Below are 25,806 nucleotides of genomic sequence, written 5' to 3'. Positions count from 1 at the left end.
GACTCACTCTAATTCTTCACATCTCAATTCATTCCGGTTGGTTTTGGCATAACTGAGCAGGGCTGCCTATGTCACTAGGGATTTAAAATCTACTTCATCCACTTAAGCTACATACTGGACGTTTTGTAAAGGATCTATCATTTTTACTTTGCAGTAACTGGCCAGCTCGAGTCTGCCTTTAAATCCATAGTACCACACAAGGTAAGACCCTGATTGATTACATCGTTGGGGACAGACAGATTAATGACAAATAAATACTAGGGACTGATATGCATGCAATTCAGGGAGGAATATGCTTCCTTTGGGTTGTGTACTGTGTATAGTATGTCATAGATTGCATTGAGGCTGCATTCCATTACAAGTCAACTAAGGTAGTGACCTCGAAGATACTGGTACCAAACTTTTGAAAGAATTCTCTGAATTGCTACAAAGCCATTGATCAAATCCACAAAAGCACCTCTACGATGGAGGTCCAGATTTTGGATCATGATAAGATTTAATATGCAAGCAATGAAATCATCTGAAGAATATGGAATGTACAAAAGATTTTGACATGAAATTTCCCTTAAGACACAGTTTGTGCTGAAAATTAACCATGATGGTAAGCAATAATATCTCAAGAGGAAATATAGAATTATTGTAAAGTATCTCGCCGTGTTGGCCTATTGTTCACCCACCCGATGTAAATAATAGTGTAATAATAATAATTGAAATATGTTTCAAATTTCAATAGTGGAGACATTCTACTTTAGCCAAGCAGGCTGCATACCCAATTTTAAGTGAACTTCCAAAGAAAAAAACTTAAGTTTGCTGAATTGGGACTTTAATAAATTTCAAAGTCAAATTGTTTATGCATGACACCAATGAAAAAGAGTAAATAATTTAATGATAATCTAAATGTGAAGAATAATGAGGTAAACTAAATTTTTGTAACAATTAGGACATTTCATTTTTTTAAAAACATTATAATATACCTTCCAAGTGAGCATTGTCAAGTTAGGCTATAGTATCCTTATTTCTTAAATTTAGTACCTCTATTTTAATATTTTTCAAATATTTTTCTTACCCAAATATCTCGTGTATATTTATTTATTTGATTAATTTATATTCTGCCTTTCAATTACCTGGGGAATTTGCAATCATAAGCAAAGTTTACATTCATCAGGTAATTTGGTGGATGAATTCCAACTGCTCTTTCAGCCTCAGTGGTTTACATAATCCAATATCATGAATAATGGAACAGATTTCATGGATATGAAAAGTTTTATGACATGAAAGTCAATGTTTCTGTAAGCAGTATGATCTTCTATTTTCACATAATAAGATGCTTTGGTTCAAATCAAAGAACAGATACAAATTCCATGTTGTGAAAAAAGGCCAAAAGAAAAGTTAATAAGGATTTCCACATTTTCATGAATTGGTTTGTGTGTTTCTTTCCTTTAGTTTTCTTCCTGCGCAACATAAATTGCAACTATGTCTTCAGACGCTGAAATGGCAGCATTTGGGGAAGCTGCCTCTTTTCTTCGAAAGTCAGAAAAGGAAAGAATTGAGGCCCAAAATAAGCCCTTTGATGCCAAAAACTCAGTTTTTGTGGTGGATCCTAAGATCGCTTACATAAAAGGCAGTATCCAGAGTAGGGAAGCAGGGAAAGTTACTGTCAAAACTGAAGAAGGAGAAGTAAGTAAAATATCTACATTTGTTTATTTGTTTGACTGATTGTTATAGTTGCCTATCCCTTACAAGAAAACTTCCATCAACATCCAGAAAGGAAATTATACAGTTCAGTGTTTAGTTCCTTCAAACACTTTCATTTTTGATGGGTTCATCTTGAGTGCTGGCCCACAGTGAAGGGAAAGAACTGGGTTTTCAAGATCCTAAAGCAAAGCCAGAATCTCAGGGGGAATTAAGTTCAATAGGATAGGCACTGTGATAAAAGGTCCTACTAGGTGACATTGTTTCATAGAAATATCCCAAAACATGGTCATTGTGATCTCATAGGTTGAACAGAGACAATAAAGTGCAATTACTACAATTTTCTTCTTTCCGTTTTCCAAGTTGATATATGCAGGTCTGTTTTTTTTTTTTTTCCTCCCTAGACTGTAACTGTGAAAGATGATCAAGTCTTTTCCAGGAATCCTCCCAAATATGACAAAATTGAGGACATGGCCATGATGACTCATCTCCATGAACCTGCTGTCCTGTATAATCTCAAAGAGCGTTATGCAGCCTGGATGATCTACGTAAGCATATTCTGTGGTGGTATTTTTCTACCAGTGACTGGTTTTAAGACCTCCTAAGAATCCTTTACGTCAAATAACTTACGTTAAGTTCTCCTGTTTACTGTTAATCAATACATTAGTAAACCTGATCTTTAATTTCAAAGTAACTACAGTGCTTGTTTCTAAATTATGTATTCTTTTCCTGATGTTTCAAGGAAACAGATGTTATATATTTATATATTTGGTTATGTTATAGATTTTTACATAAATATTTGATTGAAGACACTATTGGAAGAAATTTTCAATGAAAGATAAAGTAAATAAAATTCTGTTTTATTTTTTGCAGACTTACTCAGGTCTCTTCTGTGTCACTGTTAATCCCTACAAGTGGCTTCCAGTGTATAATCCAGAAGTGGTAAATGCCTACAGAGGCAAAAAGCGTCAAGAGGCCCCTCCTCACATCTTCTCCATTTCTGATAATGCATATCAGTCCATGTTAACTGGTGAGTAAATGGTTAATTAATAAAGAAGGAGAATATTTTTACCAGTCACCTCAGTGGGCTTCCTACACAATGTGGCCTTTAGGTCACATGCTTAATGTGCTTAATCATGTGGAGTTATAGAAATTAATCATTTACTAATAGTAATAAGTTTCCTGTAGCTTAATTGCTTGCTTTATTTTTTCAGAGAAAGAAATATGAAATGTGTCATGGAAAAAAGGAAAAAGGATAATCAATATTGCATGTGTAAGCCAATGAAAACAGTATAGGTCAAATTTGTCATCTGAGACTAAGAGCAAATTCTAGATTTGGATTCAGTTTCCCGCTTTAACACTTTTTCAGTTCTGCAACAATTTCCCCCTCTAAGATATGGAACCTCAATTTCTGAAGACCTTAAAGATGAAGCTGAGGCTCGATGTTTCTGTCAGGCCTTTGAATATATGCAGTCTTTATATGTCCATCTCTTAAATTTCCCCCAGCATGATTGACTAAGTCAGTTAAATACCCTTGGGGTACAGACAGGCAAGATACTAATGCTTGATTAATTTTAACAAAAAAAAAAATCCGTAGTATTCTGTATTGTGAAATTGCAGTCAATTTTATTAATTTGTGGTTTAGTATATTTTATAATTCCAAAATATTAATTGATTCAATCATTTGCATATAGGGCTAAAGCCTGAGTATAGTATCTTGTGCATCCAAAATGTAACTGCTCCCAAGTTGCCAGTAACATTTACATATGATATTCTTTGTACATGTAAGGGGAATTACGTACAAAGAAATCCATGGAACTGCCAATTTATAGAGAATGTTCAATAAATCCTATGGTCTATAGCATGATGGTGAACCTATAGCACACGTGCCCGAAGTGGCACGTGGAACCCTGTTCCCTGACATGCACCATGTTGCCCGTTTCTCCTTGGGTTTTTTGCTTGCATGCATGCGCGGATGATGATCAGCTGGCCTTCATGCATGCACCAGTGCTGGAAACTGTAAGAGCTGGTCTTCCTTTTTTTTTTTTTTGCGTGATCATTGTCCGTGCATGGGCATCAGTCTAGCTGGGCAACTAGCTGGGCGGCGCACATGCACCCACCAGAAACTGGAAGTTCATTTTCCGGCATGTGCATATGAGGCCCTCTTCCAGGTTGTGGCTCTGATGAGCGCATGCACGCTCCCTTTTCAGCACTCGGTGCTGAAAAGGTTCGCCATCACTGGTCTAGAGCTTCATATTCTATTTCTCTGTAAGTGCAGAGAATTGCTGTTATAGCAAAAAGGAATGCTTTATAGAAATTTCCCAACTTGGCTGATTAGGGAATATTCCACCTGTATAGTTAACTTTCATTCATGACACATTCCATTCCATAATTGTCATCACTGCACATTTATAATGTTCGACAAATAAATGTTTGATTTTTCAGGGATATTTCTTCTTTAAGAGGCATAGTGCTTAAGTGGGCAATTTTAATGTTGTATGAGCTCCCACTCAGTTGATGGAAGTTCGCAGGGAACTATATTTTTTTAAAAAAATCTGTGATTTTTTAAAATGTTTCTTTCCAGATCGTGAGAATCAGTCTGTCCTGATCACGTAAGTTCATTTCTTTATTAAGCTCTGTATTTGCTTTATTGGCAGAGTACTCCAAATTGTTAAATAATAATTTTTAAAAATACTTGTAGACTTCCGGACCCTAGAACTTGATCTTGGTTACGTGCTCCTTCAAATGTCTATTTTTATACTTTTATTGTTAGACCAGTAAATATGTAATATATTTCAATAAATAAACTTCATAAGTTTCAAAGTGGATGACCATGTCACATGGGTTTTATATCCTTTTGATGTCCTAGCTCAATTTCAGTTATGGAGAGGATGAACTGCATCTTAACACTTTGTTTGCCCCTTTGGTCAACAGTGGAGAATCTGGTGCTGGAAAGACTGTGAACACAAAACGTGTAATTCAGTACTTTGCAACAGTTGCAGCTGCTACTGACAAGAAAAAGGAAGAACCGGCCCAACAAGGCAAAATGCAGGTAGCTTGTCCGCCAGAAAAGAATGATCTGTGATTACATGACATTTTTTGCAGGATTGATGATACAGAATCTGACAGGAATATTACTTTTCAGGGCACCCTTGAAGATCAAATCATCAGTGCCAACCCTTTACTGGAGGCCTTTGGAAATGCTAAAACTGTCAGGAATGACAATTCGTCGCGTTTTGTAAGTTCCATGTTGAAACTTGGCATGATGTAGAAATACACAGAAGATGCAGCCTTGGATTTGTGATAATTCTCCTTTTCTTCTTTTAAGGGAAAATTTATTAGAATCCATTTTGGTGCCACAGGCAAGCTGGCTTCTGCTGACATTGAGACATGTAAGAGATTGTGCTTGCATGTAAGGGGTTTACATTGTAAGGGGTTTCTTTCACTCAATTTTTTTTCCTTCTCTCCCCATTTTTCTTTCTCACATTCTTTATTTGCTTGCTTCTCCTTTCTTGCCAGATTTGCTAGAGAAGTCCAGAGTTACCTTCCAGCTCAAGGCTGAAAGGAGCTACCACATCTTTTATCAGATCATGTCCAACCAGAAGCCAGAACTGATTGGTAAAAAGCATCTTTTGACTCTTCCCATGACAATAGGCTAACTTTGATCCCATTGTTGCCATAAATAATTTCTATCTTGAATAAAGCAAGTTTTATTTTTTTCATTCAGAGTTGCTCCTGATCTCTACGAACCCATATGACTTTACGTTTGTAAGCCAAGGAGAAATCACAGTTGCCAGCATAAATGATCAAGAGGAGCTGATAGCCACAGATGTAAATGATACAAATACCTATAAATATTTAAAAATCTATTACTGTACTCTAGGTTGAAGTAATAGGAAGAATAGTTACTTATCTTCATTGCCTTGCCAGAGTGCCATTGACATCCTGGGCTTCAATGCTGAAGAAAAGACAGCAATTTACAAGCTGACGGGAGCCGTCATGCACTATGGGAACATGAAGTTCAAGCAGAAGCAGCGAGAGGAACAGGCTGAGCCAGACGGCACGGAAGGTATTTTCACAGTTGGTGATGGAATTACCTGCCCAAACCAAATGAAACAAAAATCTCTCTTGAAGTTCAGCTGTTTTAATTAGAACAGCTGAAGTTTAATGCATAAGAATGTGTTCCTAAGGCTGTGGAGGAGCTAACTTCTGAGCAGTGTATATTTGTGTTGTTAGTCATTTAAGTGAAACATCCTTTCACATCTCTAATAACTTCATAGGAGATGATCTGATAACTTGAATGAAGATAAATAAATTTCAGAGTTGCACTAAAGCCAGGGAATTTCTTCTCTAGACTGTCCCACCTATCTTTCTGATATTAAGATGACGGATACATAGTCAATAATGAATTTGTAAATGACAGCTCCCTAATTATGCAGAAAAGACAGAATATGTCAATTGCTATTTTGTGAAGTTTTTATATGTAATGCTTATTTTAAGAAATAAACATTGCAGATAGACATGGATTACACCTTGTAGGAAATTAATCTGACTTGACTTCAGTACTGCAGAGATAATAAATTAGGATTTGAAAATAATGCTTTCTTCTATTGTCCTACGCACAAAAATTAAATATTGTTTTTTATAACATACTAATTATACAGGCAATCCTTACTCACAAATTAGAATTAGGACTGACAATTTTATTACTAAGTGTTGTGGTTATAAAGTGCAAAATCAGGTGACTGTGCCTGACTTAACAATGGCAGTTTATTGGCTGTTGTTGTTAAGTAAACCATTGCAGGTCACTAAGCGTGATGATACATGACTAGGACTTGTGACTTCCTGCCAGCTTCCCCATTGACTTTGCTTGTAGGAAGCTGGCTGTGAGGACCACAAATGTTGACCATGTGACTGTGAGATGCTGTGACCATTGTAAATCCATGCTGTTTAGCAAGTATCTTCATCACGAACACATGAACACAGGGAGGCTGCAATGGCCACAACTTTGAGAATTGTTCACAAGTTTCCTTATTCAGCACTGTCATGATCGCTGAACAAATGCTTGATAAACAAGGACTACCTGTATTGTAATATCTAATTTGAAATTAAATAAGCAGAAATGGATGACCAAATGTTGTCACTTAGCAATAGTTTTCATTTAACCTTAGGAAGCTAATTTATATTCAGATAGATATAGCCGTTTCTTCCCTCCTCGACATAGAAAAATTCAGTGACATCCTAAGAAAATATGGTCTAACTTTTTCTGTATTTATTTCTTGTAAAGCATGCCATTCATTCATTCATTCATTCATTCACCAAATTTTAAAACTGTCCATCTCCTCACAGAGCAGTCAGGAAAAATCACAAAAAAATATTCAAAACATTAAAAGTATATAAAATGTAAAAGAGGCAAACATTGTTAAACATTAATTAAAAGGTGGGGAGAGGAATTTCAGGGCATTAATCAATTCCATGATTGCATGCTCCTCTGCACCCCAAGCAAGCCTGCTTGGCCATGTTTTCATGTCTTTCTTAAAGGCCAGGAGACTGGGGCCCTGCGTCACCTCTGAGGGGAAGAGTGTTCCAGAGGCAGGGGCAACAGCAGAGAAGGCTCTCTTCCTGTATGTCACTACAATCAGAATTATTGAATATTTATTTATTTATTTATTTATTAGACTCATATACCGCTTCATAGAGCTTTCAGCCCTCTCTAAGTGGTTTACAATTTTGTTTAGCAAATTGAGTCAGCAACTTGCCCCCACAGTCTGGGTCCTCATTTCACCCACCTCAGAAGAATGGAAGGCTGAGTCGACCTTGAGCCGGTGAAATTTGAACTGCTGAACTGAAGATCACAGTCAGCTGAAGTGGCCTGCAGTACCGCACCCTAACCACTGCGCCACCTCGGCTCATAGTATATATTAGTATATATATTATATATATATAGTATATATTTCAAGTATATGAACAATGTTTGTTTATGCATAGCTTTTCCAATGTAGAAAGCGTACAATTTGCTTACAAATCTTTCCTCTTTTTTTGTGCTCAGTTGCGGACAAGGCTGCCTATCTCATGAACCTCAACTCAGCAGATTTGCTGAAAGCTCTGTGCTACCCCCGAGTCAAAGTTGGCAATGAATTTGTCACCAAAGGTCAAACTGTTCAGCAGGTAAAGATTAACAAGAAAAGGTTTCATAGAGAGTGGATAATTAGCCCAATTATATGCTGATATAATCCCTTTTGTTCTACACAGGTGTACAATAGTGTTGGTGCTTTGGCGAAGTCTGTTTTTGAGAAGATGTTTCTATGGATGGTTATTCGTATCAACCAGCAGTTGGACACCAAACAATCTAGACAGCACTTCATAGGAGTGTTGGACATTGCTGGATTTGAAATCTTTGATGTAAGGAAATTGGCCCTTGATGGCATAGTGTTGGAGAGTAGGGATGTGATGTTTATATTGTAAAATATTTAAGCATGAATGAATGAAATACAGTTCAACAATGTTCTGAATGCCAAGGCACTAAAGTAGGCAAATAATTTTTGAGTTGTTGACTGGAAGGATGATTTAAATAGAAATATCTGGCACAGAGAAGAAATTGTAGAATATTTTGGCAGGAAGAGTGTGGGTCATAAATTCAAGTCAGCTGCCGCAAAGATATAGGCTTTCAAAGTACTGAATGCAGTGATGATAGAGCATATTGAAAATAAAGGTTTAACAGTGGAGAATATTATGAGCAGAACTGATTCAAGAAAGAGCTTAGATATTTGTAACTTTCACATAAACCTTAAAATATTTAAGAAAGCCTAGAAAAAGGAACACTTGTGAGGATAATTGTTATTTTCAAAATACTTTGCATTGTCTAGTATAATAGCTTGGAGCAGCTTTGCATCAACTTCACCAATGAGAAACTGCAACAGTTTTTCAACCATCACATGTTTGTCCTGGAGCAAGAAGAGTACAAGAAAGAAGGAATTGACTGGGAGTTCATTGACTTTGGGATGGATCTGGCTGCCTGCATTGAACTCATTGAGAAGGTATTTTAAAAATAATGTTTTTAAGCATTCAAGATTATATATGTTTTTAAAACCTGAAATGGAATACACATCTGTAAAATTAATGAATGGATAATTTCATCTTGCTACAGTTAACAATTCCTAAATGCTGAATATTAAAAGTTTCATTTCTGTTACAATGAAGAGTATTTCTTGCAGTGATCTCTCTATCTTGCTCTCTCTCCAGCCCATGGGCATTTTCTCCATCCTAGAAGAAGAATGCATGTTCCCTAAGGCAACAGACACCTCTTTCAAGAACAAGCTCTATGACCAGCACCTTGGCAAATGCAAGAACTTTGAAAAGCCTAAGCCTGGGAAAGGTAAAGCAGAAGCTCATTTCTCCCTTGTGCACTATGCTGGCACTGTGGACTACAACATTACCGGCTGGCTGGAAAAAAACAAGGACCCATTGAATGAAAGTGTCATTCAGCTGTACCAGAAATCATCCATGAAGACCTTGGCATTACTCTTTGCTGATCGCCCTGCAGATGTTGGTAAGAATTTATCCAAAGAACATACCTTTCAAATGTAAATAAATAAACATGATGTATTTTGTCCGCAACATTTTAATTCCGTAATATGTATTCTGTAATATATATTCTGTAATATATATGTTGTTCTTTAGATGGTGGTGGTGGCAAGAAAGCTGGAAAGAAGAAGGGGTCTTCCTTCCAGACCGTATCTGCTCTGTTTAGGGTAAGCACAATTTTATTATTTGTACAACCTGATAAAAATCTATTTTAAATAAATTTTTTAAAAATCTATTCCTGAGTTCCTTCCTCTGAAAAAATGACCCAGAGATCCAAAACTACACACTATAAAAACATGATAAAGGATACTCAATATTGCTTGATTTTGTTTCAGATTTTTCCCTTTCATTGCTCCCTCAATCACAGAGCTCCATATGATTATTAAGATGTTGGACTATGAAAGAACCAGGTTTCAGATCATTGGTGTATTGGAGCTGGTCTCTAGTTTCTCAACCTAATTTACTTCATAGGGATTATTATGGTGATTACACCTATGAATGCCATGTTAAGCTGTAGGAGAAAGGTGGCTGGAAATCTAATAGATAATTTAAAGTAGGTTCTTTAAAAAGTATTGGTAGTTATGAAATCTACTTTAAATGTCACAAATATTTCTAATCCTACAGGAGAATTTAAACAAGCTGATGAGCAATCTGAAGAGCACTCACCCTCACTTTGTGCGGTGCCTCATCCCCAATGAAACTAAAACTCCTGGTAAGAATTATATAGTTTAATTGTGCATGAAGCAGCACTAGTATAGTTTAGTTCAATTCTATACCGCTAATACATTCCAATGTTGTTTAAGGTGCCATGGAACACGAGCTTGTCTTGCACCAACTGAGATGTAATGGTGTGCTGGAGGGCATCCGCATTTGCAGAAAGGGATTTCCTAGCAGGATCATTTATGGTGACTTCAAACAGAGGTTGGTCCTCTAAATATTAGCCATCTTCCACTTTGTGACTCACATATTTGTAACTCTAACTCTCATAATTCTTGAAGCTAAAATTTTTAAATGTCTTTAGAAACATAAACTACGCTTCTTCCAACAGATATAGAATATTAAATGCAAGTGCTATCCCAGAGGGACAATTCATGGACAGCAAGAAGGCTTCTGAGAAACTTCTTGGATCTATTGATGTGGACCATACTCAATATAGGTTTGGTCATACCAAGGTAAAATTACTATCTGTCCCAAAAAGATTACAAATTGGGTTTATTTGAAAAGACCACAAACGTTGCATTTGTTTCCCCCTCAAGGTGTTCTTCAAAGCTGGCCTTCTTGGTCTTCTAGAAGAAATGAGAGATGATAAGTTGGCTATGCTTATTACACGTACCCAAGCTATGTGCCGTGGCTTTCTAATGAGATCAGAGTTCAAGAAAATGATGGAAAGGAGGTAGATATTTTTTTATAATAAAGGCTCACAATGGCATTAATGTAACAAGGCTATGAGCATAATGTGGCAATATATCATAAATGCATCAGTACTATCTCAAGCTGATAGTAGAATCATGCTTAAAATTTTATTTGCCCTCCTTCCAGAGAATCCATCTTCACTATTCAGTACAATGTTCGTTCATTCATGAACGTAAAGCACTGGCCTTGGATGAAATTGTACTTCAAGATCAAACCCCTGCTGAAGAGTGCGGAGTCAGAGAAGGAAATGGCCAACATGAAGGAAGAGTTTGAGAAAACAAAGGAGGATCTTGTAAAATCGGAAGCCAAACGGAAGGAATTGGAAGAAAAAATGGTGTCCCTGATGCAGGAGAAAAATGACTTGCAGCTCCAAGTCCAATCTGTAAGAATTTTGCTGACATTAGAACTTTTTGTTCTCATAACCTTATTCTGAGGTCCGTTGGTACAGATTACATGTGAGACAATACTGCAGAAAATCTTGAAATGAAATTATGTTTAGCTTGTTCATTTATTTTCATACAGCATTGAGCTAATGGATTTTAAATTACAAATGGAAACCCAGAAGAAATCACTATTTATTTTTTAAAAAAATATTTTCCTCACTCTTTTTTTATTTTATTGTTCTATCCATTTCTCATTGTTCTATCCAGCTTCTCAATAACGTCTCCTGCTTAATGGATATCTCTCTCCCACTCCTCCCCAGCCATACTTCAAGCCTTTTCCCCTCCAGCTTCATCATGTTCCACTTCAGTGATGTGCTGTACTTTTGCTAACCCCCACCATTATATTTTATGAATTGTTTTGTTAGTAAGGGTCAAAGCAATTATAATCAGAATGTATCTGAGACCCGTACAAATATCCGTATCTTATTTCTTCCTCTTGTGTTTCCCAGCATCCAGTTATTATATGGGGTACATTTAGAACACTATAAAAAGTGCAGAAAACTGAATCTACCCTTTGTTTTAAATGTCCTAGATATGCCTAAGATTGTAGCCTGTTTATTATGTTTGTGCAGGAGATGAAAATCTGAACTTTCACCCCACAATGATTTCGCCAGGAGAATTCATCTCAGAAAGAAAATGGGAATCAGGAAGATAGTTTTTTTTAATAAGGGATTCCAGCTATAAGCACTATAAAACACAAAGAGAGATGAAAATAGCTCAAGAGTGTACTTTTAGGTTATCCATTATAAAACTCATAAAAGTACGTTTTCATTAAAAGAAAAAAGAAATGTGTACAGGTAGTCCTCAACTTACAACCACAATTGAGCACAAAATTTCTGTTGCTAAATGAGTTTGACTTTTCTTGCCACAATTGTTAAGTGAATCATTGCAGTTGCTAAGTTAGTGACATGGTTGTTAAGTGAATCTGGTTTCCCCATTGACTTTCCGTGTCAGAAGGCTGCAAAAGGGTATCACATGACCCTGGGACATTGCAACCGTCATAAATATGAGTCAGTTCCCAAGCATTTGAATTTTGATAATGAGATTGCAGGAAGGCTGCAACAGTTGTAAGTGGGGAAAATGGTCATAAGTCAGGTTTTTCAGTACTTTTGTAACTTCAAATAGTCACTAAATGAACTGTTGTAAGTCAAGAACTATCTGTATTTGCTTATGTAACAACATGCTAGCATTAAGTACAGGGGATATTTCTTGTCAGTAGGAACATATATGATATGATCTGGAACTGTTCCTTTGATCATTAAGGAAATAAGAAGATACAATATTTTTATTAACACTTTTTCTTTTGCTACTTTCAGGAATCTGATGGCTTGGCAGATGCCGAGGAGAGATGTGACCAGCTAATCAAAACCAAAATCCAACTGGAAGCTAAAATTAAGGAGCTGACTGAGCGAGCTGAAGATGAAGAAGAAATTAATGCTGAATTGACATCCAAGAAGAGGAAACTGGAGGACGAATGCTCAGAACTGAAGAAAGACATTGATGATCTTGAGCTGACACTGGCCAAGGTTGAAAAGGAGAAGCATGCTACAGAAAACAAGGTACTACTCAAAAATATATCAGAATTAAATTGCTACCCACTATTGCCACTGCATTTTAACCCTATCTCTTCAATTTTTAAAGGTGAAAAACCTTACTGAAGAGATGGCGGTCTTGGACGAGAGCATTGCCAAACTGACCAAGGAGAAGAAAGCCCTGCAAGAGGCCCATCAACAGACCTTGGATGATCTGCAGGCAGAGGAGGACAAAGTGAACACTCTGACCAAAGCAAAGACTAAGCTGGAACAGCAAGTGGATGATGTAAGTATGCTACCATCTCCAGAGAAGAATTGGTCTGAGGTGGATATACTGCTGTGTTGACACAATCTCCCTGATCTCTTTGTCTTCAGCTTGAAGGATCTCTGGAGCAAGAAAAGAAACTTCGCATGGACCTTGAAAGAGCTAAGAGGAAGCTAGAAGGGGATTTGAAACTAGCTCAGGAAACTACAATGGATTTGGAAAATGATAAGCAGCAGCTGGATGAAAAACTAAAGAAGTAAGTAGTAATGTCTATTACGATGGACCTTTGTGTGCTAAGTGGAGTTGTTTACATTTAGCATAATAACCATTATGTTTTGTTATGAAAAGGAAAGACTTTGAAATCAGCCAACTGCAGAGCAAGATTGAAGATGAGCAGGCCCTGGGCTCCCAGTTTCAGAAGAAAATCAAAGAGCTGCAGGTTTGTCATGCAGTGGTTCATTCATGAATGGAGAATTAAGCTATCTGGAAGCCAGTTTCAGGGTTGCCTCTCTTTCTCTAGGCTCGTATTGAGGAATTGGAAGAGGAGATTGAGGCAGAACGGGCATCTCGCGCCAAAGCAGAGAAACAGCGGGGTGATCTCTCCAGGGAACTTGAGGAGATCAGTGAGCGTCTGGAGGAAGCTGGTGGGGCAACGGCAGCTCAGATTGAGATGAACAAGAAACGTGAGGCAGAATTTCAGAAAATGCGCCGGGACCTTGAAGAGGCCACCTTGCAGCATGAAGCCACGGGTGCTGCCCTCCGCAAGAAGCACGCAGATAGTGCAGCTGAATATGCAGAGCAAATTGATAACCTGCAGCGAGTGAAGCAGAAGCTGGAGAAGGAGAAGAGTGAACTGAAGATGGAGATTGATGATCTTGCAAGCAACATGGAATCTGTCTCTAAAACCAAGGTATATGTATCTTCCTGCACGAGAGATAATTGTAAGAACTACTGCGTCCTCTTGGAACTGTGGCATGTTTTACTAATTAGTAAAGTTGTTCAATTATTATCTTCATCAGATCAGGTAGTTTTCTGGGGAATTTCACCTAGGAATAGCTGGATTAGTCTGTTTTGATGATAATGATCAGTTATGAGTCTGCTCTAATTTATAACTTACTAACATTATAATTATAATTTCTATACTATCAACTTCTAAAGATTCCTGATGGTTTTCAGAATTATAGCATATAATGAAGTGATGGCTAACCTTTTTGTTCTCGTGTGCCAAGTATACACATGCACGACAGCATATGCATGCGTACTCACACCCATAATACAATGCGTGCCCCCCTCCCACCTACCCTGCCCCCCCACCCTATTTTGGGCCTAGCAGGCCTCCCTGAAGCCTCCTGGAACCAAAAAATGGGGTGCGAGGGGACCACACCTCTGAACATACCTATGCTGTTACAGGAGCTTTGTCAGCCTTGTATGTAGCTTTATTCCTCTCTAGCATTCATCTCCATTGTTCAGTGATGCATTTCCTGCCTCTCTAGGATTTACCTCTATCTGTTCCTGTGAGGTACTTCCTGTTCCTGTTGGATGTATATTGATGGCATATATAGTGCTTTGCAGTGATACGAAAATCAGCTGGCCGGCAGCACATGGAGCTCAGCTGGGGCTCACATGCCAGCTGAGAGTCCTCCGCATGCCACCTGTGGCACGTGTGCCATTGGTTCGCCATCATGGATATAAAGAATCTCTCACATTGCTAAAACCTATAACAATTCCTCCTCAAGTGTAGAAGAAAGATCTGTCTTTAGAACCCTCTGGGAAATTTTCAGGAAGGCCTTTGTTCAAATCTCTAGCTGTAGAGTATTGCATAACCTAGGGGCATATACCGAGAAGCAGCATGCTTATGCTTCTCCATACTGACTTCATTCAAGGATGTCACTCTTAAAGTCATTCTGGATCAATGCCCATTCTATTTCATGCAGAATAGGCATTCCTTCAGAAATGTAGATGCCAAGTCATAACAAGCTTTTTTGAATTGTACTTGAAAGCCAATGCACTGTTTGTAAAACAGGTGCTACTATATGTGGTATACGCAGGTCTCACCCAATGTGAATTGCTACATTTTATGCCATCTGCGTAATGCAGTTCCATGTTACCTTCCAGATTTTCAAAGTTCTCATTTAGTAGTTTGCAGAATAGTTCAATATGTTTCTATTTGCTGATTTCAGTCAACTCTTGAGAAATTATCCCGGTCCTTGGAAGATCAGCTGAGTGAAATTAAAGCAAAGGCAGAAGAGCAGCAGCGTTCAATTAATGACCTTTCTGCCCAGAAAGCTCGCTTGCAGACAGAAGCAGGTAAGAAGAAATGCTGAAGTATTTTAGGAATGGTTTATTCTACACTAATAGTATTTGAGTTTGCGGGTAAAGTAAGCTCAGAAGAGCCAAAAAGAGCCATTCTGTTTGTTACCCTGTATTTTATTATTATGGACGTTATTACTTATTAGCAGTAGTAGTAATATATTTTAACACTATTGTAAACAGTGATAATTTTGTCTACTGCTGGTCTATGACCATAAAAAAATTGTTTATGATTATGATTATTCTCAGCAGATGCTAACATCCAAGGAATACAACATTGGCTAATGAAATTCAAAATATAAAACAACAGATGTGTTTGTCACCTGTGATAGGAAATATTTTTATGTTGCTGCTGAAAAAAAATGACTTTACTAAATTAAGTACTGTAGACTACAAAATAGTTACTCCTATATGAAAATGATCCTGGTTTTCTTTCTTGCTGCAAGTTATGTTTCACAACTCCATATTAAATAAGGCATGCAAATTTTACTAACATCAGAGGTATCACAGAATTTATCTGGGAAATATGACAGGTCCCCTCCCCAAATTTGTATTTTAGGTGACAAGTGTTGTAAGATATTAGAAACAACCTAAAACATAACTAATATAAAAATGCCATGTATCTCAGCTTTAAAATTTTTCAGTTGCTGCTATTCATTAGTACTTTCTTCAACAATTATGGTAGTTCAGTCATGTCAATCTCCTGTCTTCTATTTTCTGCTTCTCAGGTGAACTTTCTCGCCAAGTGGAGGAAAAAGACTCTCTGATTTCCCAATTTTCAAGAGGCAAACAAGGCTTCACCCAGCAGATTGAAGAATTGAAGAGGCACCTTGAAGAGGAAATAAAGGTATGTATTAGGCAAAGAGGCATGGGTGATAAATTTGTATTTTTGGAGTATAAGACACATCTTTTCTCCCCTAAAAGAGCATAGAAATGTTGGTGCTTCTTATACACCAAATACAGCCATTTTTTGCCTCCCAAAGCCCCACCCCCGCATTCCATTTTTGTGAAAAATGGGTCATTTTTTGTAAAAATAGAGGCTTTTTTGCCTTCCCTCAGCCCCCAGCAACACTCTGCAGGCTTCAGAAGGGTTGGGGCAAGGCAAAAAAGCCTCTATTTTTACAAAAAATGACCCATGAGAAATGGGCCGTTTTTCGCAAAAACAGAGGCTTTTTTGCCTTACTCTAGCCCTGCTGAAGCCTGTAGAGTGCTGCTGGGGGCTAAAGAAAGGCAAAAACTTTTTTTTTCTTACTTACCTTTTTGAAATTTTGGTGCGTCTTATACGCCACTGCGTCTTATAATCCAAAAAATACGGGTATTTGTATCCTTTACAACTTCCTGGTTAAAGATGCTTAAAAGTGTTTTTTTTTTCTTTCTCTGTTACAAAGTGGAATTGCTAGTAATATGTGCAACCCCCATATTTTAAAAAAGTGAAAGATTTACCTTCTAAAGGCCAAAATGCAAACCTGAAAGAACAAGTAACACAAATGGGAGCTTTAATAATGCCACCATTGCATTTGGGGAAAGCATTTAAGACATTTCATTTCTCTAGGCTAAAAATGCACTGGCTCATGGCTTGCAATCAGCTCGTCACGATTGTGATTTACTTCGGGAACAATTTGAGGAAGAGCAGGAAGCCAAAGCTGAGCTACAGCGTGCCATGTCCAAAGCCAACAGCGAGGTTGCCCAATGGAGAACCAAATATGAGACTGATGCAATTCAGCGCACTGAAGAGTTAGAGGAGGCCAAGTATGTGGGACTTGGAATAGTTTTGTAGTAAAAATAAATTACAAGGACAAATGAGGTATAATTACCATAAGAGAAAGTAATTTTAGCCATATCTCTGAGAGTGGATTACATTGCAGGGCTATTATAAGCTATTTTCTCTCTACACAGAAGTCTCCGCTTGCAGCAAAAAGAAAGTCCAGTAGTTTTGCAGATATTCTCTTATCTTAAATTGCAACAGTTCAAGAAAATAATGGCTAATACTGCAGGATTGTTGTAAACTACTCCAAATCTTGCAAAATAACTAATCCAGAATAATGTTTTTTTAATGGAAATAAATTATTTGTAATTTATCTCCTTTCCCATTTTCTTCAAACATTGCATTTAAATGACAAAAAGTGTATCTGTGTAGAGTGAGCAAATCTCTGTAAAACATTTTATGCAATAATTGTATGACCTTTTGTAAATTAAAATAGTAATTCATTGCAACAGCCCATATAAATATAATTCACTTTTTAAAAATGTAATAAGTTCAAATCCAAGTTTTATGCTGATTATCCATTTAGAGTGAAATGTTTTTAGTTTTAATTTATTCCTATAATTAAAGTTTAAACAGCATATTATTTGGAATTTGAATCTGATGAGGGATTTGTGTGAGGATTCATGAGACATCAAATGAAAACATGGAAGTATAAATGATAATCACAATTATTATCTTATATCACATTAAAACAATACATTTCATGAAAACAGCTCAAATATTCCATAATTTGCTATCAATCATTGGGAATTCAAATGTTGCATATCTGCATAAGATACTTAAATCTGAAATAATGTTAACAAGAAGACAATATAAAAAATAAAAAATAATTTTAATTATTTAAACTATTTTAGAGTTTGCCATTCTCCAATAACTATTCTCATTTTCCAGTTTTTCAATCTGTCCTGCATGACAAACTAGTGCTTCATGAGATCCTTTGCATAATCCAGAAATGATTTACATAACTCTTAAAAAGCTTGAAAATGAAATAGTTTCCATGCCAATAACAGAGAAGTGTGTGTCGTCTTTATGCAGTGGTGGCGCAGTGGCTAGGGTGCAGTACTGCAGGCCACTTCAGCTGACTGTTATCTGCAGTTCAGCGGTTCTAATCTCACCGGCTCAAGGTTGACTCAGCCTTCCATCCTTCCGAGGTGGGTGAAATGAGGACCCAGACTGTGGGGGCGATATGCTGACTCTGTAAACCGCTTAGAGAGGGCTGAAAGCCCTATGAAGCGGTATATAAGTCTAACTGCTATTGCTATATGATTGTGAACTTTTCTTCCTTTATATTTTCTAAGCTAATAGTTAGTCATTCATTGCTCCAGGAAAAAGCTTGCTCAGCGTCTGCAGGAAGCTGAGGAACATGTAGAAGCTGTGAATTCCAAATGTGCTTCCTTGGAGAAGACCAAGCAGAGGTTGCAGAATGAATTGGAGGACCTGATGATTGACGTGGAAAGGTCCAATGCAGCTTGTGCAGCTCTTGATAAGAAGCAGAAGAACTTTGATAAGGTATTTTGCTCCTGATGATTAAAAAGGAACAGTTTGTACCAAGACGTTGGGCCAATTAAATTTATTATTTTATTTTTTAATCACATTTGTACGACACTGATGACTCATTGACCCTTTACAGATTCTGGCAGACTGGAAACAGAAATATGAGGAAGCTCAATCTGAACTGGAAGCTTCCCAGAAGGAGTCTCGGTCTCTGAGCACAGAGCTCTTCAAGATGAAGAACGCATATGAGGAATCCTTGGATCATCTGGAAACTCTGAAACGTGAAAACAAGAACCTTCAGCGTAAGTCTATAAGCTTCAGCGCAAGTCTATAAGCTTCTTACTATAAGCTTCTGTTTAGGACACTAAAGATACGAAAGTGAGAAAAATTGATTATGTAATGGTTCTACCACCTTCTATGGAGCAACAAGTAACAAGCACAATAAGATAATCCCATATAGGCATTCTCCTCATGATTAGGATATACATATGTAGAAGTGTTGTCTGCTCATGCAGTATTAACTTATCAGTTCCAAATGGATGAGCTTGAAAGAGCCAAGGAAATATTATTTTCCCAAACATACAGCCTGAAACTGTTAGTAAATGGTACTCATTTCCCCCAACCCTTTATTTTGTGTGAAATCAACAGAGGAGATATCTGACCTAACGGAACAGATTGCTGAGGGAGGAAAAGCCATTCACGAACTGGAGAAAGTGAAGAAGCAGATTGAACAGGAGAAATGTGAACTTCAGGCCTCCCTGGAGGAGGCTGAGGTAATTGTTTTATTGTCAACCCATAAACATTTCTTTTGAATCTTGGTTCGAGGTTCATAAATTAATTAGGGCATTTTTCGGAAACCTGATAGTTATTATGTTTAAAGAAAACAAAAGCTCAATTTTTTAAAATGCATTTTAAAGCACTCTAAAATACGTTTTAGAAAACCAGTTGACAAGTGTGAACAAAGCTGTTATTTAGATGACTTTAGTAACAGCTGATATACTTGATTTCCTTAAGGCCTCTCTGGAACATGAAGAAGGCAAACTCCTGCGTGTCCAAATGGAGCTTAACCAGGTGAAAGCTGACATTGACAGAAGAATTGCAGAAAAAGATGAAGAAATTGATCAAATGAAGAGGAATCACGTGAGGGTGATAGAGTCCATGCAGAGCACATTGGATGCTGAGATTAGGAGCAGGAATGATGCCCTGAGAATTAAGAAAAAGATGGAGGGAGATCTGAATGAGATGGAGATCCAACTGAGCCATGCCAACCGTCAAGGTGCTGAAGCACTAAAGAACCTCAGGAACACACAAGGATTGCTCAAGGCAGGTTCTAGGCAGATTCAAGAAAGCATCAGTAAATCACTAGAATTGTTAAGATTTCAAGAGTTATACCTTAAAATAATTTATTTAACAGGACACACAACTGCATTTGGATGATTCTTTACGAGGCCAAGAAGATTTGAAGGAACAAGTATCCATGGTTGAGCGCAGAGCAAACTTAATGCAGGCCGAGATTGAGGAGCTCCGGGCAGCTCTGGAACAGACAGAGAGAGCCAGAAAAGTGGCTGAACAGGAGCTTCTGGATGCCAGTGAGCGTGTGCAGCTCCTGCACACACAAGTAAGAATCTAATTATTTGTATCCTCCTGTAATTAGTAGTTGAGAATGACAAGTCTACATAAGCATTTCTTTATTGTAAAGGGAAAAAGTGGAATATGTTGAATATTCTTCAGTTATTTTGATATTGTTGGAAGACAATAAAACTATGCTTCAATGATATTTGCAGATCTTTACATAAAGCATTTGTAAACATAGTATTGATCTTCCTTTTTCTTTTGTATTAGTTTAGATGCTATGACACTTTTGTCTTTGTTGAAACTCTGAGGGAAATATGAAAATAAGGCTACATAAACAGATATAAAATAAGGTTGCAGGCATTATTCTTCCAATATACAGGTTTATTTTAGAGCATTATTGCCTGGTTTTTAAAAAATAAATTAATCATTTTATGTTTACTAGAAACTAACAGTATTTTTTGCCTAAACAGAACACCAGCCTGATCAACACCAAGAAGAAACTGGAAACAGATATTACCCAAATCCAGGGTGAAATGGAGGACACTATTCAGGAAGCTCGCAATGCTGAAGAGAAAGCCAAAAAATCCATTACTGATGTGAGTTGATTGATGCCCTTCTTTTGAAATCTGATCCTATATATACTTATAGCAGGGTAGTCACTTGAACATAGCATCTTCATTAACAGGCAGCCATGATGGCAGAAGAACTTAAGAAAGAACAAGACACCAGTGCCCATCTAGAGAGAATGAAGAAGAATCTAGAACAGACTGTAAAAGATCTACAGCACCGTCTTGATGAGGCAGAACAACTGGCAATGAGGGGAGGCAAGAAGCAGCTTCAGAAATTAGAGCAAAGAGTATGTATCTATCTCTGTATATGTTGATAGACACTTGTATGTAAGGTTATATGTAATAGGACATAGATGATGACTAATTTTCAACCTGATTCCCTTAGGTACGTGAACTTGAAGCTGAAGTTGAGAATGAGCAGAAGCGTGGTGTTGAGGCAATTAAGGGTGTACGCAAATATGAGAGACGAGTGAAAGAACTATCTTACCAGGTAAGTGTGATAAGCATGGAGTGAAGTTATTTATCAACCAACCAAACCACTTTTATCAATCAATAATTATTTATCAACCAAAGAGAAAAGAGAACTGGCTTTTTTTTTCATGAGTTATATTTGCATATGTTTATTGGTGATCTTATCTTTCCAAAACCTGAACATAATTTTAGCTGAAAATTTTGAAATCCCTGAATATTTTGACATATATAAAACTTAATCCACCCCTTTACCTCTTTCTATCCCCATTTACAATATAATATTGCTAGTTCTTGACTTACAACAGTTCATTTAGTGACTGTTCGAAGCTACAACGGCACTGAAAAAGTGACATGACTGTTTTTCACTTATGACCATGGCAATTGTGACTGTTACATGTGATGAAATTTCAGACTCTTGGCAACTAACTCATATTTATGATTGTTGCTGTGTTCCAGAGTCATGTGACCATCTTCTGGCAAAAAACGTTAATGGGAAAGTCAGAATCATTTAACAACTGTTAACTTAGTAATTGTAATGATTCACTTAACTGTGATAGGAAAGGTTGCAAAATTCACTTAAGAAATGTCTTAACAACAAAAATTTTGGGCTCAATTGTAGCCATATGTTGAGATTCGTAAAGACACTAAATAGTAACTCCTTTTCCATCATATTGATGTTACCTGATTGGTAATGTTGTTTGGCCCAAGGTCACCTGGCTGGCTTCATAACTAAAGCAGCACTAGAGGTTCTGGTTTCCCAGTTTCTAACTGGGTGCCTTAAACATGACACCAGACAGATAGACAGATAAAGGTATAAAGAGATATAGAGATATACTCTGTTTCCCCGAAAATAAGACCTCCCCAAAAATATTGCAACACAGCATCAGCCTTGAGGTGACCATGCTCACCATCATCTGCACCTCAAAAATAATAGGACCTCCCCAGCAATAAGGCCAACTCCTTATTTCGTGGGTCAAAAGAAAATAAAACCCTGCCTTATTTTCAGGGTAACCTGGTAGATATGGAAAATCATTTAAAGGGATTCAAATGATAGAAACTCACTTCTTGTCATAATTTTGTTTAGTCTGAGGAAGACAGGAAGAATGTTCTGAGGCTCCAGGATCTGGTAGACAAACTGCAAATGAAAGTGAAAGCATATAAGAGACAATATGAAGAAGCTGTAAGTAATGCATTTGCAATGGAGCAATAATTATATTTCAAATGAATTAGAGTGTTTTGGGGTGTTTGGGCCTCTGGATCTGGGATTTTATCATCTTTGGTACTGGATAGAGTGGCACTGCCCCAGGCAGAGCCAGTACATAATCTTGGACTCTTTGTAGACTCACAACTCCTGCTGAAGTAAAAAGGTGGCAATTGGGGCCTAGAGGCCCTTTTCACAGCTTTGTGTGGTATATCAGTTGTGTCCCTTCCTGGACCATGAGGGTCTACTCTTGCAGTTATCCATGCCCTAGTCATCTCTAGAATAGATTGCTGTAATGCACTCAACATGGGGCTGTGCTTGAATAGTGTCCCAGACATTTCCACTGGGCAAAATGTAGCTGGACAGACAGCTATGTGCACCCCTAGGATGGGGCTCATTACACCTCTGTTCCATGAGCTATATTGGCTGTCAATCTGCTTCCAGGTACAATTCAAGGTGCTGGTTCTACTTTTAAAACCGTACTTGGTACGGGACCAGGTTATTGAGGAACTGTCAGGCCTAAGCCCAAATATGACCCAGTGAGTTGAGTTCTTTATTTGCTTACACCTAATAGATAGAAACCTGCCAGACTAAAGCTATAACCTTCTAACCTAATAGATGTACCCTGGGATATTGTAAGGTTTGGCTATTCTGAACCTTTTCCTTCCTCTGAATCCAGTTAAGGACTGTGCAGTAGGGCCCTCTGCCTGGAATGTGCTGCCCCCTCCATGAGAAGCTGTGGTGCTATTGCTGACATTCTTCACCCCTCCTTCTTCAGCTGCACATTCCATCACAGGACTACCTCTTCCAGGTGTTGCTTAGGTCAACCAGGAGAGATATACTATGGGTCTTGTCTACTAAGGAATTCCATCTGGCAGGACCCAGACAGCGTGCCTTTCAATTATGCCCCCTGCCCTCAGGAACATAATTGTATTCTGAGATGAGGTTAGCCCCATCCCTGTTAGCCTTTCAGAAGGCTCTGAAAAAGCAGCTTTTCCAGAGTTTTTCCCTTTGGTATCTCATGACGAGTCAGCAAAGTGGCTCTATGATATCAAGTGACCATTGTTCTCTCACAGTGTTGAGTTTTTATGTTTTCTTGTTTTACTTATATTTGAAAATGTCATTAAATAATCTTTATGTTTGTGTGTTGCTCAGCACATTTCTTGAGATGGGCAGCTATATAAATCTGCAAAATAAATGCTAATCAAGATTAATTGCCTACAAAATAATATATGCCATTTAAAAAAAAACATCTGCATAGAATATACCTTAAAAGCTTTGTAAATACTTTATAGAATTAAACAGAGACTAGATTCAGTTTATTCAAAAAGAATTGTTATACTAAATGTTCCCAATTTGTGAAAGGCAAGCTGAACTTTTCATTTAGCTAAAATTGCACAATGGAGACTCAATTCTCCATTGAGTCTGTTACCTTTTTGTATGACATATATACCTTATAAGTAGACTAATTTTTTAACCATACCTTTTTCATTCTCAGGAGGAGCAATCCAATCTTAATCTCAGCAAATTCCGCAAAATTCAGCATGAGCTGGAAGAAGCTGAAGAAAGGGCTGATATTGCAGAATCGCAAGTGAACAAACTGAGAGTGAAGACTCGAGAAGTTGGAAAACAGACACCAGGGGAAGAATAAACTTGTCTGCTCCAAGGTGACTGAAGAAATGCACAAAATGTGAATCTCTTAGTCACCCAGATTTGTAATTATTGTGTTCTGTCTTTGGTGTCTAGAAAATAAAGATGATAGAAATGTTAGCATACATAAAGATGATGTGATCTTATTGTGGGTTTTGTTCTCCCATATGAAATCTGAAGCTTCTCCTTGGAGAGATAGCACTATCTGAACATGATAAACATTTATGAATATTGTACAGGAATCACTTGCCAGGGGCCATGCTACGGTTGATGTAAATTGAAATTAAAAACACAGAGAAGACACCAGTTTGAATGCCGTGATATGATTTCATTTGTACATAATTATTTTTAGATAAACTATGAATCCAGCTGAATTGGAATAAAGACTAACTTAGCCAAGTATCTTTGGTTGATCAGCAAATTATATACTTTCAAGTAATAGGACATTGGTGCCACCTGATAGTGATCTCTAGTTTCTCATAGTGTTTATTAATTGCATCCTTGGATGTATATTCATAAATTTGCTGATATTATTTCTACACCATCTTTCACACAAACACCATCTAAACTTTGCTTAAAAACTATAAAAATTAAAATGAAATAGTTTAATTATGAAATTAAAGTGATACCTTAATGAGAAGAAAATAATACCCCAAATACCACCAAAACATTTTTTAAATCACTTAGAAACAGAAATATTTGAATTATGAGATTAAAGCAATACTTAAAACAATGAAAAGCAAATATGAGAAACCACTAAATGAAACACTGTATGAAAGATAAATGTTCAAAGATGGAGGACATATAGATTTATTTCAGTAAAAGTTAATGAAATGGTAGTCATTGCCTAAAAGGTTCTTTCCTTTCTGCCAGCCAATCAGCTAGACTTTTTCTGGTTATTATACAATAACTGAGAAAGAGAATTCCATAAGAAAACATGCGATACGGCTTGCAGCAAAACAATGGTAACACCACAGGGATTTTACCTATAAACCACAATCAGATGCAATGCGTCTGTTTGTCCAATACTTTCCTTCACAAGACTCCTGAAGGGTGTAATCAGTGGTGGGTTTCTACCGGTTCGGACCAGTTCGGCCGAACTGATAGTGATTTGGTAGCCTGGGTTGCTGGAACTGGTAGCGACCCAGGCTTGCCACGCCCCTGAACCAGTTTTCCATAGGTGCCGCCATCTTGTTTTTTCCTTCTGCACAGGGCCATTTTTGTTGCATTGTGCATGCGCACGCAGCACACATCAAGCACACACAGCGCAGCACAACCTTGAACGAATCGGCAGTAGCAACTGCCAGAACCCACCCCTGGGTGTAATGAATATAGTGGATAGTCTTGAAGTACAAAGATAAGGTCTATGGCCAAGGCAACAGTCAAACAAATGAGGCCTGAACCCAGGTCAAGAAAATGGTTTATGAAAATGCCTCATACAGCCTCCCCTTCCATTTCACATGAGAAGAAGGCAGGAAGGAAGGAAGGAAGGAAGGAAGGAAGGAAGGAAGGAAGGAAGGAAGGAAGGAAGGAAGGAAGGCAAGCACATTGAGGCTTAAAAGTCTGTTTTTTAATAAAAGTAGTTTTAGATCTATGCAATGTCTGATTCTTAGCTCTATCTTTTATGGATGACATCTTAACAAGTAATATTGTAATATATTTTCTGAATTGTTAGCTGCCCAGAATAATTCACTGAGATGAGCAGCCATAGAATATGAACCAAGAAACAAATAACAGAGGAACAGTTTCCAACTCCAGTATTGATTTTTCCATAACTTAGAGACCAATGTTTTCATTTTTCAATTTTCAAAGTACTGTAAGTGAAATCATCCTACAGAGCAG

The 25,806-nt window shown here is 37.5% G+C and overlaps 1 protein-coding gene across 4 annotated transcripts; it reads left to right on the top strand.

Moving 5' to 3' along the window:
* Nucleotides 1–1,473: 1,473 nt before the first annotated feature.
* On the top strand, nucleotides 1,474–23,965 carry LOC116503068 (myosin-1B-like). Of its 4 annotated transcripts, none has more exons than XM_032209220.1 (38): nucleotides 1,474–1,677; nucleotides 2,097–2,240; nucleotides 2,566–2,722; nucleotides 4,277–4,304; nucleotides 4,627–4,744; nucleotides 4,838–4,930; nucleotides 5,021–5,084; nucleotides 5,212–5,310; nucleotides 5,420–5,523; nucleotides 5,623–5,761; nucleotides 7,742–7,860; nucleotides 7,945–8,094; nucleotides 8,559–8,729; nucleotides 8,935–9,226; nucleotides 9,373–9,443; nucleotides 9,901–9,988; nucleotides 10,080–10,197; nucleotides 10,325–10,448; nucleotides 10,533–10,669; nucleotides 10,816–11,071; nucleotides 12,449–12,691; nucleotides 12,774–12,950; nucleotides 13,040–13,185; nucleotides 13,278–13,368; nucleotides 13,450–13,839; nucleotides 15,110–15,236; nucleotides 15,968–16,086; nucleotides 16,792–16,988; nucleotides 18,330–18,513; nucleotides 18,635–18,800; nucleotides 19,147–19,271; nucleotides 19,513–19,821; nucleotides 19,913–20,116; nucleotides 20,544–20,669; nucleotides 20,759–20,929; nucleotides 21,028–21,132; nucleotides 22,198–22,293; nucleotides 23,813–23,965. In XM_032209220.1, the coding sequence occupies exons 1-38, from the start codon at nucleotides 1,474–1,476 to the stop codon at nucleotides 23,963–23,965; spliced, it is 5,805 nt and encodes a 1,934-aa protein (XP_032065111.1). The 4 variants fall into 4 exon arrangements, with proteins under 4 accessions (XP_032065111.1, XP_032065113.1, XP_032065112.1 ...); XM_032209222.1 differs by having other exon boundaries at nucleotides 8,935–9,231; nucleotides 9,390–9,443; XM_032209221.1 differs by having other exon boundaries at nucleotides 8,935–9,237; nucleotides 9,390–9,443.
* The last annotated feature ends 1,841 nt before the right edge of the window (nucleotides 23,966–25,806 follow it).

Source organism: Thamnophis elegans, chromosome 2 (assembly GCF_009769535.1).
Source record: "Thamnophis elegans isolate rThaEle1 chromosome 2, rThaEle1.pri, whole genome shotgun sequence".
NCBI lineage: Eukaryota > Metazoa > Chordata > Lepidosauria > Squamata > Colubridae > Thamnophis > Thamnophis elegans.
This window is presented reverse-complemented; position numbering and strand designations above follow the sequence as displayed.